The sequence below is a fragment of the Geotrypetes seraphini genome, chromosome 5 (genome assembly GCF_902459505.1).
Source record: "Geotrypetes seraphini chromosome 5, aGeoSer1.1, whole genome shotgun sequence".
Taxonomy (NCBI): Eukaryota; Metazoa; Chordata; class Amphibia; order Gymnophiona; family Dermophiidae; genus Geotrypetes; species Geotrypetes seraphini.
In genome coordinates, this window is record NC_047088.1 from 246,597,489 (window position 1) to 246,613,206 (window position 15,718).

General features: G+C 42.7%; 1 protein-coding gene across 5 annotated transcripts in view; it reads right to left on the reverse strand.

Moving 5' to 3' along the window:
* Positions 1 to 15,718, reverse strand: part of KALRN (kalirin RhoGEF kinase) — a 1,310,049-nt gene that overhangs the window by 389,311 nt on the left and 905,020 nt on the right. For all 5 annotated transcript variants that reach the window (XM_033944399.1, XM_033944394.1, XM_033944393.1 and 2 more), the window contains one exon: positions 7,578 to 7,680. In XM_033944399.1, the coding sequence (XP_033800290.1) occupies positions 7,578 to 7,680 (103 nt within the window). The remainder of the gene's footprint in view (positions 1 to 7,577; positions 7,681 to 15,718) is intronic.

Genomic DNA, 15,718 nt, shown 5'->3' on the forward strand with positions numbered 1-15,718 from the left:
ATTACATAACTTCTTATCCCTCCCCCCTCCCACCCCTCCCTCCCACATAACCAATAATCATATAAATACACATCAATACCATAATCCCCACCCTATCCATTTGAACTGATATATTTAAGGGAAACATTTTCAGTTACTCCGTACAATTTCTTGTCAATGGTTTCCACACATCCTGAAAATTCTTGAAATATCCTCTTTGCAATGCAATAAATCTTTCCATTTTATAGATATGACATAAAGAATTCCACCAAAAGGTGTAATTTAATCTCCTCCAATCCTTCCAATTATATGTAATTTGCTGAATGGCAACACCGTGTTTAATTTTAGATGGCGGTGAGACATCCAGGTAGCAATGTCGGCCAAGCAGGCTGAGACTCAGGCCCGGATTCCCGTAAAAATTTTGGGTGTAGAGAGGTAAATTTGTGAGCCATCAGCATAGAGATGGCACTGAAGTCGTGGGAGGAGATTACAGCACCATGGGAAGAAGTGTAGATGGAAAAAAGAAGAGGTCCCAGGACAGAGCCCTGAGGTACTCCAATTGATAGCGGAATGGCAGTGGAGGAGGATCCTCCAGAGCATATGCTAAAACCGCCATGGGAGAGATAGGAAGAAAGCCATGAGATAACAGACGTTGAGCACCAGAGTCTTCCTTCGCTGTTTTGTTTCCTACTTTCCAAGTTTTGGGAAGTTATCATCTCCTGAGACAAAATGGGCCAGCACCAGGAGCGGGGATCCAATTACGTAACCTTCAGATAAAGCACACTCTGAAAGGCAGCCAGAGCTGCCCAAGGTTTAAAGCAAGTGAAGGTACACAGGAGGCCCACTCGGTTTGAAATGGAAGATGAATTGATCATCATTGCTACAGAAGCCTCCCAGGTTTGTCTGGCAGCTGTGGCAGGAAAGCCTCGTGTACTATGTACACAGTCAGCACTTGTACTTTGCAAGGGATACTGAGCCATCGCTGGCAATCGACGTTGTCCTGATTCTTAATTTGAATTTTTTTAAACGAAGAACCACAAAGGGTCAATATTCAGCTGGTGGCAGTGAGTGTTTATTTCAACCTTGACTGCTGGTGGCTAAATTAGATCAGATATTCACTGCTGAGCCCTATTCCGGCCCTGGCATGGAATATCCAGATCTTTGGCAGCAACTAGAAGCTTTGTTGGCCAGGTTGACAGTGTTTAACCTGCACAGCTAACTAAATATACTCAGGACTGCTAATTACAAGGGGGGGGCTCAAAGGTTCTCTGCCCAACCAACTTCCTACATTCTGAGCCTTATTTTGCCACTGTAGCTGAAAAAAGTGTTATTTTATTTTGCAAAGTGCCAATTTGCAGAATCATAATGCTATGTTTTTGACATTGTTTCAGATCACTGATTGAACCACGTCAATAAAAAGTGTGGAATTTTTTTTTTTTTTTCAATTTATCAAATTTCAATTATTTATCGAGCATTTAAATCTTGTACAGAAAAGATTGATACAGTCACAAAAGATTCAGGAAAATAAAAATACATAAAGGAACATTATTGACTAAATCATTCTCAAGTCCACAATTAGAATCCAAGATTACATGAAAGCGGAATTTTAAAGGTATTAATAGAACAATCTAGAAAAAGAAGAAACAAATTATATGATGCCTGGTTCCGGAGACCACTAATCTTTTTTTAAGCGCTCATATTTCGTTCTCCCTCGAGGCATTTCATGGATAGGAAAGCAGTTACATGAGAAGGTTCAAAAAACACGTACTTCATAGATGGATAATATACATTTACATGGGTATCTCAAATAAAAAGTCTCTCCTATAAGAGTGACTTCAGATTTCAAGAGCAAGAACTGACGCCTTCACTTTTGTGTATCTTGGGATGCATCAGGAACTATTAGAATCTTAAACCCTAAAAATTCCTTATGTCTGTTCTTGAAGAACATTTTCAAAATCCACATTTTGTCTGGCAAAATTGCAACTGAAGCCACTAGTGTTGAAGATTTGGCTGCCTCTTTATCAGAGGTCTCCAAGATAATTGAAATATCTAACTGCTCTTCATTTTGATTTTGATTAGAAATTTGTTGATTTTGTTGACTTCTAATCGGCAAATAATAGACCTGTGTAAAAGGAGGAATTGAATCCTTTGATACCAACAAAACCTCCACAAAATTTCTTTTCAGCATTTCCCGTGGTGTCACTGCAAACACCTGCAGGAAATTCAAAAATCATAAATTATTATTCCGAGAATATTTTTCTCCTCAGGTTCATATTATTTTTGATCATAGTTTCCCGAATTTGACATATCTCATTCAAGTCTTTATCAATTTTATCTGAGTTTGAAGAACCTATTTTAACTTTTCCTTGCTTAGTTATTCTTTTCCTTGCTTAGTTATTCTTCCCTCCAGAAATTGATTTTGAGGGCATAGAGATTTCCCTAAATTCGCCACTAAATCCCATAATGAGTCTAAAATCACTTCTGAGGGTTTAAGCAAGGAACATGATTGTAATTGCATAGTTTTAAGTTGCTCACCATTCTGCCTCTCCTCCTGAAGGCCTCCATTGGAGTTCTGCTCCTGCTCAGAAGTTGGAAAAACTGCGTAGTCCTTCACTAGACCTTCCTCACAATGAGAAGAATCTAAAACCAGCGGCATTGACACTAAAGCCTCCAGGAGAGGATTCACAACCACATCCAGTGTATCCCCACCCACTTCAGTGAACTGAGACTCAGAGACTGAGGAAGAGAAGCTCTAAGGTTGGGGCTTATCGTGATATCAAGCCCATGGATGTCCACTGTAGCTCCGCTCGCTGACAGCGTCTATTGCGGGCATCCCTCCGATATCATCTGACATAGAATCCCTCCGACATCGCCTCTTCATAAAATCATCCAGTGTGCTAAGCGTAGCGGATTTGGGGCGCCGTGAGGCTCCAGCGGCACTCCTACCGCGTTGCTTTGGCATAGTGAAGAAAAAGTTTTTCCTCCAAACAGAGAAACCCCCCCCCCAAAAAAGGAAAGCACTTTAAAAAGACCTTCCCTGCATCAGATGCATGGGGCCATCTTGGATCCCTATGAAAAGTGTGGGATTTTCAAGTGTGGAACTCCGAGCTGTTATGAAGTTACTATTCCTGCAGAAAAAACTCCAAAGGAAATATATGATGCAAACACTGAGTGACAAATGACCATCATACTCCGCAATGAAGAAGTAGTGTACAGACTTTCAGTGTAGAGATTTTGACATTGAAGATGCAGCAAGGTCTGGGAGGCCTCAAACGGAGTCAACTCCTGAAATTGTTGACCATGTCCATGACTTGGTCATATTGGCTAAACAATTGCTGAGACACTACAGATATCCAGGGAATGTGTTCGGTGTATAATCCATGAGCAGCTGAGTATGCAGACCGCCAAGTGGGGTGCCCAAATGTTTGAATGCTGACAAGAAATGATATCGAGTGGACACTTCCAAGTTGATTTTGCAGCATTTTCAGCAAGTTGGTGCCAACTTTTTGGAATGACTTATTACTGTTGATGAAACATGGTTATACCACTATGATTCTGAGATAAAACGAGAGTCCATGCAATGGTGGCACTCAGGTTCTCCAAGGCCAAGGAAATTCAAGACCCAAAAGTCAGCAGGAAAGGTCATGGCCACAGTGTTTTGGGATGAGGAAGGTGTTGTAATGACTGACTATATTCCAAGAGGCCAAACAGTTAATGCAGAATACTAAAGGAGGCACTGAAAGAAAAAAGGAGAGGGAAGCTGCGGAAAGGAGTTCTTTTTGGCAAGACAATGCGCCTGCTCACAAGGCTGGCAAAACGATGGATGTTTTGATGCAGCCGGGGTTTCAGTACATAGACCATCCACCCTGCTCACCAGATCTTGCTCCATCTGACTATTTTCTGTTTCCAAACCTTAAAAAGAGTTTTAAAGGGTGATAGTTTTCGAGTGATTTGGAGGTGATTGCAGCAGCGGAGCAGTATTTCAGTGACCAGACATCAGAGTATTTTTGGGAAGGGTTACAGAAATTTCTGACACGATATGCCAAGTGTGTTGAACTTAGGGGTGAATATGTGGAATAACTTGTAAGTTTCAGGGCTGAGAACCTTTTGGCACCTCTCATATGCAGTCCTACTTGCCAAATTAGCTTTGTGGGCACTGGCACTGGACAGTGCGGTGCCTGCATAACTCCTGGCTCTGCCCAGATTTTATTCCCAGAATGCCCCGGCACAAACCAGGAAGTGTGGTAATCAGAGAGGATAGTCAGTGACACTTTCCAGTTAAATGCTGCTGAATACCCCCTTCCATCCCACTCAGTGTGATTTTACCGGGAAGGAGTCTCCTCTACCTACTTAAATCGTTTTGAATATTGGGCGCAAAGTGATGACACAGGTGCACGCTGATAAACACACGACCAAAGAAACAGCAGTTTGATTCCCAGGGTGTCCCGAGGTCAGATAGACTTATTCCTTTTTTTTCCTAATTGAGGCCATATTCTCCCTTCTCCAGACTCATGAAAATTACAGCTATAAGAAACATACCACCACCCAGGAAATTCTGCAAGAGCGGCAGAGAACTCAGCTTCAGCGTGGAAAAGCACGGTAAACTACTGTCTGACGTATGTGTAAAGCGAAACCGGGCAAAAAACAGTTTCAAAATAAACCGCTGTTTTCATGTCTACCGCTGTGTCACGCTTCCGTTACTCCGGTCCCGCCACGTCTGCCACAGCATTTGTAGTGGAACATAAACAGACCCCCCCCCCCCTAGCTACCTCACACTCATCCTTTACAAAACACCTGAAGCCCACATACCTCTTCTGCATCCGGATCTCAGATGAGACGGATGCTTCACTCTGCCTCCGCTTCTCTTTTTATTTATTTAAAGCATTTCTAATCCGTCTTTGTCCAAGGCGGCTCACTGTATCACATACACAATTCAGGTTTGAACATCTTAAAAAAATCACATACATCAGTAATAATCATAAGATTATACCATCTTAACCTATAGATTACATCTCAGCCATTACTTCACAATAAAGCAGAACAGATCCGAAAAACCGCAGAGGAAGATGACAACCTTACCTCCCCTCTTCGGAACTTGAGCTCTCTCCAAGTTTTCCGCAAACATCTGAAAACCTGGCTTTTCTCAAAAAATGTAAGTCTCCCTCCAACTTAGGAATCAAGGAAACTCTTATATCTTGGCATCCCAAGTCCTCTAAATTTTCTTCACACTTCTACCTCTAACCCTCTGTTGTAGTTCCTTCCTATTTCTCCTACTGTAAACCGCGTCGAGCTCTACGAACGTGGAGATGATGCGGTATACAAATTTAAGGATTAGATTAGATTAGATTAGATTACATCTCAGCCATTACTTCACAATAAAGCAGAACAGATCCGAAAAACCGCAGAGGAAGATGACATTCAGAAAATAAAATATTAACTAAAAAAGGGCATGATATTAGCTTTAAGAAGCCTGAGCAAACAGATGAGTCTTAAGCAACTTTCTAAATTGCAATAGTTTTCTACAAAACCGTAAGGTACCAGACATATAAACGGTCCAGCTGTAGAGAAACATGAATTTTTGGTCCTCATATATCGTAAAATATTCCCCTTTGTCGTGTGACCTCAGCATCCTTGGCGGAGTACATAGCGCTAGGCATTCTGCCAAATAATTTGGCAAAATGTCATAAACACCTTGTTGGACAAGTTTTAAAAACAATATCGGCCAACCAATGCAATCTTTTAAAAATACAGGTGATTTGGGTTTTTTTTTAATTTGGTGTACTTCTATTCACATCCAGGGCAGGTGGGTGGAGGGATGGAATACTTTATTATTACATAAGATAAGGATTTTGAAAGTAAAAATATGTATTATTGGTTTATTGATTATTTAATAGAAGGGTGGGTGGGTTAAAGATACTGAAGGTGCATATTTATAAGTTGAATGTGTGTTCTGTGCTTTATTCTCTGGTTGCTATTATGTATATTGCACTGTAAAGTTTTTTGGAAAATTAATAAAATATTAAAAAAAAAATACAGGTGTAAATGAAATGATCCCCTGACAGCCGGCTGGAAAGTTCCTAGGCTGCTCCATGCTTTTGACCATAGCACTGTCCTTATTGAATCAAAGGATTTTCTTCATTTATAGACTCAGTCATACCACATTAATATTATCACCATTAAACACCTCAAGAAATCTTTGTGTCTCCAGAAGAAATGTATCCCATTCTCCTACCTTGCCCTGGAACTCACTCAAACCTCTCTTTTACAGAACAGAAACTCATTCTCTACACTGGAATCCAGCATAAGACTTGTCAATTCTAGTTTAATCACTTTCAAACCAGAAGTGGCCTAGTGGTAGAGACATAACATAACAACAAGACCACAAAGCTCTGTGCGGTTTACAAAAGAAAGAGTTATAACAAATGAATAGAGTAATTTAATTACCTATATATCTGATGAACAAATACTTTTTAGATGTTTCTTAAAATTCTAAGTGTAATAATAATAATTTTATTTTTGTATGCCGCCACACCACATAGCTCTAGGCGGTTCACATATAGAGAAAAATTATACAGTCAATAAGTAAAATGCAATTGACTTAAAAATTCATTAAAACCAAACTAAAATAAACAATTTAAAATCAGTATGTGCCGGGAGTCATGAACAGAATGTCTAGATCAGTGGTCTCAAACTCAAAACCTTTGCAGGTCCACTTTTTGGATTTGTAGGTACTTGGAGGGCCTCTGAAAAATAGGTAGAGCTGGTCTCAGTTAGGGCACTGGTCTTTGACCAGAGGGCCGCCGCGTGAGCGGACTGATGGGCACAATGGACCACTGGTCTGACCCAGCAGTGGCAATTCTTATGTTCTTATGTTTTTATGTAGTTAACGTCTTATTAAAGAAATGACAATTTTGCATGAGGTAAAACTCTTTAGTTTATAAATCTTTCCTTTTGGCTAAGTCTTAATAATAATATTGTCATTTATAGCTAAAGAGACATATGATCAAGAAATTGTTTTATTTTACTTTTGTGATTAGGATAAACATACCGAGGGCCTCAAAATAGTACCTGGCGGGCCACATGTGGCTCCCGGGCCATGAGTTTGAGTACTGGTCTAGATCCTTGTCCCCTAAAGCTGCTTGATAGGCTAAGAGGCGTTAATGATTCTTTTTAAGTTTACATCCTTTCACAGATGGAAAAATGAAACTCATATGTGAACACCTAATATGTTTACTGTTGGTGAAAGAAAATAAATCGAAGATATTTAGGAGCCAATCCGAACATAATTTTATAGCAGATACAACCAAACCTAAACTTTATCCCGGCCTCCATTGGCAACCAATGCAGGGCTATTCCTTGTGACCTTGGGCAAGTTATTTAACCATTGCCCCAGCTACAAAATAAGTACCTGTATACATGTAAATTGCTCTGAGTATGGCTGTGTGACCTCAAAAAGGAAGTATACAAGTCCCAGTCCCTTTCCCCTGTACTCTGTTGTACGTGAGAAAAGTAAGGGTACTTTCTGATTTGTCCTTTCACATCAAAATCCTCACCACCATAATCCCAGGGAAAAGAGTTAAACATAAACCAGGTCCTACCTTGTCGCTGTCTACCGTGTTCTGTGACGTCCTGGATGCGATAGAGATGGTGTCAGGTTGACTGCTTCCATCTCCCTGGCTATCCGCATCGTCTACTCCATCTCTGCGGCAGGAAAAGAAAGCACCAAACGCATGTCATTCAGCTGGGCAAAGCAAGGCTTTTCTGCAACAGGGCTTGTAAGGTGCAGAATAGATCGAACACACACTCTGTGCAAGCAGGATGTCGGCTACCATAACCCAACCCATAGGCTCCTCATAGTATGCCACTCTGTAATTTGAACTGATGTCATCTCTGTCATTGGGGGGGTCAAGATTTAGCACTTAACGACCACGTTGGGTTTCTGTAAATAGAAGAGTGCTCGTTCTAATAAAGAGAAGGTCCGGTATCCCAAAAGTAGGCCCCGTAATGAGGGCTTCCAGCTGACATTCTCTTTGGTTGGGCTTCTAAAACTCGACAGCTAAAAGTTCAACAAGCTGAGTTCAAAACAGACCTGTCTGCCAAGCGAAAGTCGCTGCTGTTTCTCTAAACTCAGGACATTTATTTTGTTCGTGATTTCACTTTTTCTTTTTTCTTTTTTTAAGTGGTCAGATCTAGGCCTTTGAATGCAGGTGGTCCTCCCCACCCTATTAGTCTTGGCAAAGATGTCGGCCATATAACCCAAGCTTCCTGAGGCAGTGCCTGAAAGTGATTGCTGGCAGTCCAAATGAAACTACAAACATCATTCTTTTTTTTTTCTTTTCCTTTCTTTTTCTGTTTTAGCATGTTGGAGATAATTCTAAAGTGAGGCAGAAAGTATACATGGAAATACTGGCATTTTACTCATGTATCCCTCATTTCTATACACTTACATTTAGGGCCAGATTCTACAAATGGTGCCAGTTAGGGTTTAAGTTTCAAGTTTATTTAAAATTTGATAAAAATCGCTTTTTTAGACATTTCAAAGCGATGAACAGTAAAAATGGGGGGAACAAACAATTTATTGGAGGAAACACTGACACGCTTCAAACAAGAGAAAAGCAAGAGGAGGAACTACAATCGGTATAGGAAAGAGAACGAAGATGGAAAATGACGAGAGGGAATTATATTGATCAAGGCTTGCCTACTTAAGTGTCGATGTTGGGTTTGCTCTAGGATTTCCCCGGACATGTACTCCGTTTGAGGACATGTCCAGGGGTCCAGTTGGCGTTTCAAAACCCGGCACTTTGTCTGGGTTTTGAAAAGCTTCCAACAAATCGCCGTCGGGCAGAAGGGCAGGCAGTGGCGGTGAGGGGGGGACTAGGGAGGGATTGGGGCAGGACCGAAGTGGCAGGGATGGGTGGAATGGGGCAGATCTAGGGGGGGGGGTCCAGATTTTCTGTTTGGAAAATCTGGCAACCCTATTACCAGTATCGGCAGCCACCTAAAAGACGGCCGCTGATCACGTATCAAAGATGCAACAGCGCCACTTGTAGAATCGCAGCTACCTTAAACATAGGCGCCAAAAATGTAGGCCAGGGTTTTCAAGGTCTACATTTTTGGTGCCTATGTATGATGTGAATCACGTTTACAGCAGTGCCTAAGGTCATTTCTGGCATTAGCCACGCCAACTTTGACCTTAGGCATTCTTAGGCGCCGCTATAAAAGCGCCTACATTTTTGGTTTTAAACAATTTTAAAGGTGTCATTTAAAAGGCTTTGCCGCTTAAGTTAGGTGACGGTTACTGGCGTCTAACTTATGGCGACTAGGGCTGGATTCAGTACATAGCACCCAAATATTGGCGCCCTACAAAGTGCTATTCTACAAAGTGTGCCCAAGAATGAGCGTTTTTTATAGAACACCACTGGTCGCCAAATTCCATGTCCAACTTTGTGAGTGAGGACTTACATTACCGAAACCAGGTGTAAACCCTGGTGCACAAGTTGGGCTCACATTTGAAATTTTTCAATCCCACCTACGTCCCTCCCAAGGGAACGCCCCTTTTGCGACTGTGCTCGGATACATTTAGGGCCTATCCTACCGGACATATAAGTGTATTCCCATGCCAATCTGCCATTTTGGTGCCTTGCATCTGTTGGAACACGCTGAAATGTGAGCGTGGAATTAACACTTAACTTTAGGCACCATTTATAGTTTCAAGTTTCAAGTTTATTAAAATATTTGATTTGATCGCAAAATCCAAATCCAATGCGATTTACATTTAGTTAAGAGTTAAGTTTAAAAAACAAACGTTAACAGGGCAATTGAAACTATTTTGACAAAACAAAACGTGAAAAAGGGAGTAAAAAAAATTAAGAATTAAATACAATTCATAAACCAATAAAAAAGGGGATAGGTAATAAAACAAAAGGTCGGGGAAGGTTACCCACTTAATTTTCGCTTACCAGCGCTGCTAGTTGACTGAACAGTATCCTAATATAATAGAATTTAAAAGATTCAATTAAAAGCGTCCTTAAAAAGCCAGCTTTTTAGAAGTCTTTTAACCTTATTATGTAATTTTTCTTCTCTTATATTGATCGGGAGCGAATTCCAAATCTGAGGGGCTGTAACAGAAAAAAAATTGCATCTCTCCTGGAGTAAACGAATTTCAGCAAAGGAACTACTAGTAAAGATTTTTCTTCCGATCTTAAAGATTTTGTGGGAAAATAAGGAATTAGAAATCTTTCTAAGAATGCAGGAGCTTTGTTAATTAGTATTTTATGTGTAAGCAATGCTATTTTATATGTAATTCTGTGGTTTAAAGGTGACCAGCGTTTTCTTTTAAAAACGGAGTTACATGATCGAATTTTTTCTTTTTAGTAATTATTTTTATTGCGGTATTTTAGAGAATTTGCAGTCTACGTAATTCTTTTAAAGTAGATCCCTTGTACAGGGCATTACATTAGTCAATCTTTGATATGACTAACAAATGTATTAGAATATTCAGCATGCAAATTTGCATGTGCAAGTTATAGAACAAGGGCAGCGGCATACATTACATAATAGCTTAATTGGCACTAATTAGCAATGCCACACGTAACTGCCCTATGGGATAGATTCACTAAGCAAACCGATCGTGTACCGATCAGTTTGTGAGCCCTTTGCGACCCGATTTCCCTCCAACCTGTGTACCGATCCGATCCCAATCCGTGAATGCAAATGAGGGGAGGAAGCGATTCACTAAAATAAAAAAGCAACACCGACTGGGCTGGCCAATCCAAAATAAGCGACTGCTGGGGACCAGTCGCTGAGGTCCTTTCCGACTGCCCTGCCCTCTGCCGCCCTGCTCTCTGCCCTGTCTCAGCCCCACTCTCCTGCCTGCCCCGATCTCGTGCTCTGCCCCAAATCTCTCCTGCCACCCCAACTCTCCTGCCCTTCCCGCACTGCGAGCCCGTGGTTTTAAGCTGCGGGTTTAAAGCGGGTTAAAACCAAAGGCTCGCTGGGCTAGCAAAAGTTGAAAAAAAAAAAAAGTTGCAGCTCTAGACGGCTCTTAGACGCATGCGCAGACCATCTACAGATAATAATAATAATAACAGCTTATATACCTCAGGACTGCGAAGTTCTCTGCGGTTTACAATGATTTAAAAGATGGTACAAATTGAGTGGACTTAATAGGGTTAAAAGCTAGTGATTAACAGCTCTAGGGATCAGTTATTGTGGAGAAAGAATTGTACGGGTCAGCTGCCTAGATATTTCAGGAACAGATACGTTTTTAAGCGTTCCCTAAATTCCCCATAAGCAGTAGGCGTAAGCAATTGCTCTAGATCTTTACCCCATAATGCTGCCTGATGTGAGAAAAGATGTTGAGATCGCACACTAGTGATCCGTGCGGTCGGAGGGGGGCGTCCCTCTGATCGCCCTCATTTTAATTTTTTTGTGTTGTAAATTTGTCGGGCCTGCACGGATAGGCCTTGGATTGGGCACACAAAGAAGGCCAGTGAATCTAGCCTTAGGTCAGTATTCTGTAACCTGTGTGCACAAAATCCAAAGTGAGCAGCTGGAAGGAGGCGTGTACCTGGCCGGGCCATGGGCGGGTCTTAAGTGTGCCCAGCACTTATACGCTACAGGTTATTGAATACTAGCATTTATGGTCTACCCGCCTATAATTACACATGGGCATTTACACCAGTCATTGAACTAGCATAGGGCCCGTGTCGAAAATTAGGTGTGCAAACGTGAATTTATACTAGAGCTCTATGACAGCAATTGTTTGCGTAATTGCTGATACAAAATTCATACTTAGGGCTAGATTTTCAAAACTTCACTTTAAAAGCCAAGGGGCCTCTGCTGTAGCTGCAATTGTAGCGATTTTAAAAAAAGTGAGTCATTCTCCACAAAAATGTGCATGTAAATGAGGTTGGTGGAGAGTATCGAAGGTTCACTAAATTTGCATGTGAAAGCAATCAGCATATGCGCAGCATAAACGCATTAAAAAAACCAAACCCCAAAAACAAATCAAACATCGGAAGGAGGGATGCCCACTCCCTCCTGCTGCCAAGCAACACCCCTCCCCCCACAGTGGAAGAGATGCCCACTCCCTCTTGCTGCCAAGCAATCCCCCCCAACACTCCCCGGCAGTGGGAGAGATGCCAGGATGTTAGGGCAGGGTTGTTGTGATGCAGCGGAGAGAATGGGCATCTCTCCCACTGCATCACAACACAGAAGGGTTTTCTAGCAGTCTCTGACACTGACCAGTTCCCCTGGACCAGTCACTTTTTTTAGGTGCCAAAAGCTGACAACGCTTTTAAAAAATGGCTCGGCATTTTTTAAGAATCCACCGGAGGGCTCATTTCAATGTTGAAGAGCCCATTTGCATGTCAATGTCGGAGACTGCTAGAAACCTCGCTAAAGACGGAGATAATCCATTTTGATAATCCGCCGCTAAACTGCGTGGATGAGGAGATGGTGTGAGGAAGAGGGATTTCTCTTCATGAGGAACTGGACAACATTCTGGGGCAAGAACAAGCTCTTCAAGAAAGATGGACTACACCTGAGCACAGCAGGAACTAGACAATTAGCAAATAACATAAAAAAAGCAATAGAGCAAGCTTTAAACTAAGTAGAAGGGGAAAGCTGACAGTCGACCTGATGTCGACGGTTTGGAAGACAGTATCCCGAGAAGATACTGAGTGGGAAAAATGCTGGGAAGACACAAATGGCATACAACAGGAGCTAGAAAAAAAAAACCAAGGGAGCCAGACGAAGCGAGAGGAGGATAGGAGGAGCATACTACAAGGGGAAGATAAAAGAGACAAAAATCAGGAGTTGGCAGGTCAGGAAGGGGACAGAAAGAAAAATGAAACGCAAGGGAAAACAACAAGGAAAAGAAAATACCAGGACTTGAACTGCATGTACACTAATGCAAGGAGCCTAAAAAACAAAATGGCGGAATTAGAAGTCATGGCCAAAAATGAGAGCCTAGACATCATAGGGATCACGGAAACATGGTGGAACGAGGAAAATAAATGGGACATTGTACTGCCAGGGTACAAGCTTTACCGAAGAGACAGGACACATCGGAAAGGAGGAGGAATCGCACTATACATTAAGGACACCATTCACTCGACCAGTGTGGATGCAGCAGCGACCAATGACCAACTGGAATCACTATGGGTCAAAATACCAGGAATAAACGGAACCGAGATAAAGATGGGACTGTACTTCCGTCCACCTGGGCAAACTGAAGCAAATGATACAGAAATGGAAGCCGAGTAGAGGCAGGAATGCAAGAACACTAACACCATAGTTATGGGAGATTTCAACTATCCCGAGATAGACTGGAGTCTTGGAATTTCAAAATGTACAAAGGAAATGGAGTTCCTGGAGGCTGTATGGGACTGCTTTATGGAACAACTTGTCAAGGAACCAACGAGAGGGTCAGCAATTCTGGATCTAATCCTCAACGGGCTGAAGGAACCTGCAAAGGGAGTGGAAGTAGTGGGACCATTAGGCAACAGTGACCACAACATGATCCAGTTCAAAGTGGAAGTAGGATTACCAAAGGGAAAGAGAACCAATGCAACAACGTTTAACTTCAAGAAAGGGAACTATGATGCCATGAGACAAATGGTGAGAAAAAACCTCAAAAACAGCTCCAAGAAAACGCAGACTGTGGAGCAAGTCTGGTCCTTATTCAAAGACACGGTAAACGAGGAGCAAAACCTGTATATACCCAGATTTAGGAAAGGACGCAAAAAGAATCAAACGAAAGACCCGGCATGGATGACCAATGAAGTAAAGAAAGTGATAGGAAACAAGAAGAGATCATTTTGGAAGTGGCAAAAGGACAAAACTGAAGAAAATTGGAAAGAGCACAGTAAGTAACAAAAAGAATGTCACCGAGTGGTCAGAAAAGCAAAGAAAAAATATGAAGAGAGACTAGGCAAGGAAGCACAAAATTTTAAACCATTCTTCCGATATGTGAAAGGAAAGCAGCCGGTGAGGGAGGAGGTGAGACCTCTGGATGAGGGAGACAGGAAGGGAGTGGTGAAGGAGGAAAAAGAGGTGGCTGACAAACTAAACATGTTCTTCTCATCGGTCTTTACAAGAGAAGACACATCCAACGTGCCGGAACCGGAAAAAATCTTCAAGGGAGATCAGGAGGGAAAATTATCATGCATGGAGGTAAGCCTCGAAGACATACTCAAGCAGATAGATAGATTAAAAACTGATAAATCTCCGGGCCCAGACGGAATCCACCCGAGAATACTGAAAGAGCTCAGAAACGAAACAGCGGAGTTACTACGGCAGATTTGTAACCTATCCTTGAGAACAGGGGTAATCCCGGAGGACTGGAGGATAGCAAATGTTACACCTATCTTCAAAAAAGGATCAAGAGGCGACACAGGGAACTACAGGCCGGTGAGCTTAACCTCAGTTCCGGGAAAGATGGCCGAATCATTGATCAAGGAAAGTATCAATGAGCATTTAGAAAGAAATAATCTGATGAGAACAAGCCAGCATGGTTTCTGTAAAGGAAGATCATGCCAAAATAACCTACTTCATTTCTTTGAGGGGATAAGCGAACAATTGGACAAGGGTGACCTCTTAGACATCGTATATCTGGATTTCCAAAAAGCCTTTGACAAGGTATCTCATGAGCACCTAAGAAAACTGTGGAGCCATGGGGTGGTAGGGAACGTGCACAGATAGATCAGGAATTGGCTGGTGGACAGGAAACAGAGGGTAGGAGTAAAGGGACACTACTCTGACTGGAAAGGGGTCACAAGTGGTGTCCCACAGGGGTCAGTGTTGGGACCGCTGCTGTTCAATATATTCATAAATAACCTGGAAACAGGGACGAAGTGCGAAGTTATAAAATTCGCAGACGACACAAAACTATCCAGTAGGGTCAGAACTGTTGAGGAATGCAAAGATCTGCGAAGAGACCTGAACAAACTGAGCGAGTGGGCAGAAAGATGGCAGATGAGCTTCAATGTTGAGAAATGTAAAGTCTTGCATATAGGGAAAGGGAACCCGATGTACAGCTATACAATGGGAGGGAGGGTACTGGGGGAAGGCAACCTAGAAAAAGACTTGGGGGTATTGGTGGACAAAACAATGAAGCTGGCGGCGCAATGTGCAGCGGCCGCAAAGAAGGCGAACAGAATGTTGGGCATTATCAAAAAATGTATCACTACCAGAACAAAGGAAGTTATCCTACCACTGTATCGAGCGATGGTGCGCCCGCATCTGGAGTACTACGTCCAATACTGGTCGCCGTACCTCAGTATTTTTCAACCGCTGTTCCGTGGCACACTAGTGTGCCACGAGATGTTGCCTGGTGTGCCGCAGGGCCGCCATCAGGGCAGTACTACCAGTCCTGCATTCAGGGGCCCGGAGCTGACAGGGGGCCCGGGCTCCCCCAGGGTCCTAGGCAGTGTTCTAAGGCAGGGGCGCCAGTAGTTCGCCAAGGCAAAGTGAGTCGATCACCCAGGACTCACTTTGTCTTGGCGATCTAATCTATCGAGCCGATAAGTCTTCTTCTCCCCGACGTCAATTCTGCAGTCGGAGAGGAAGTTCAGGCCAGCCAATCGCTGCCTGGCTGGGCGGAACTTCCTCTCCGATTGCAGAATTGACGTCAGGGAGAGCATGCGTCGGCGTCGGCTTTGGGGCCTGTTATCCATTGGTGGGTCCTGTTCCCCGATGGCAGCGGCAGTGGCAGTGGCTTGGGGAACGGCAGGGA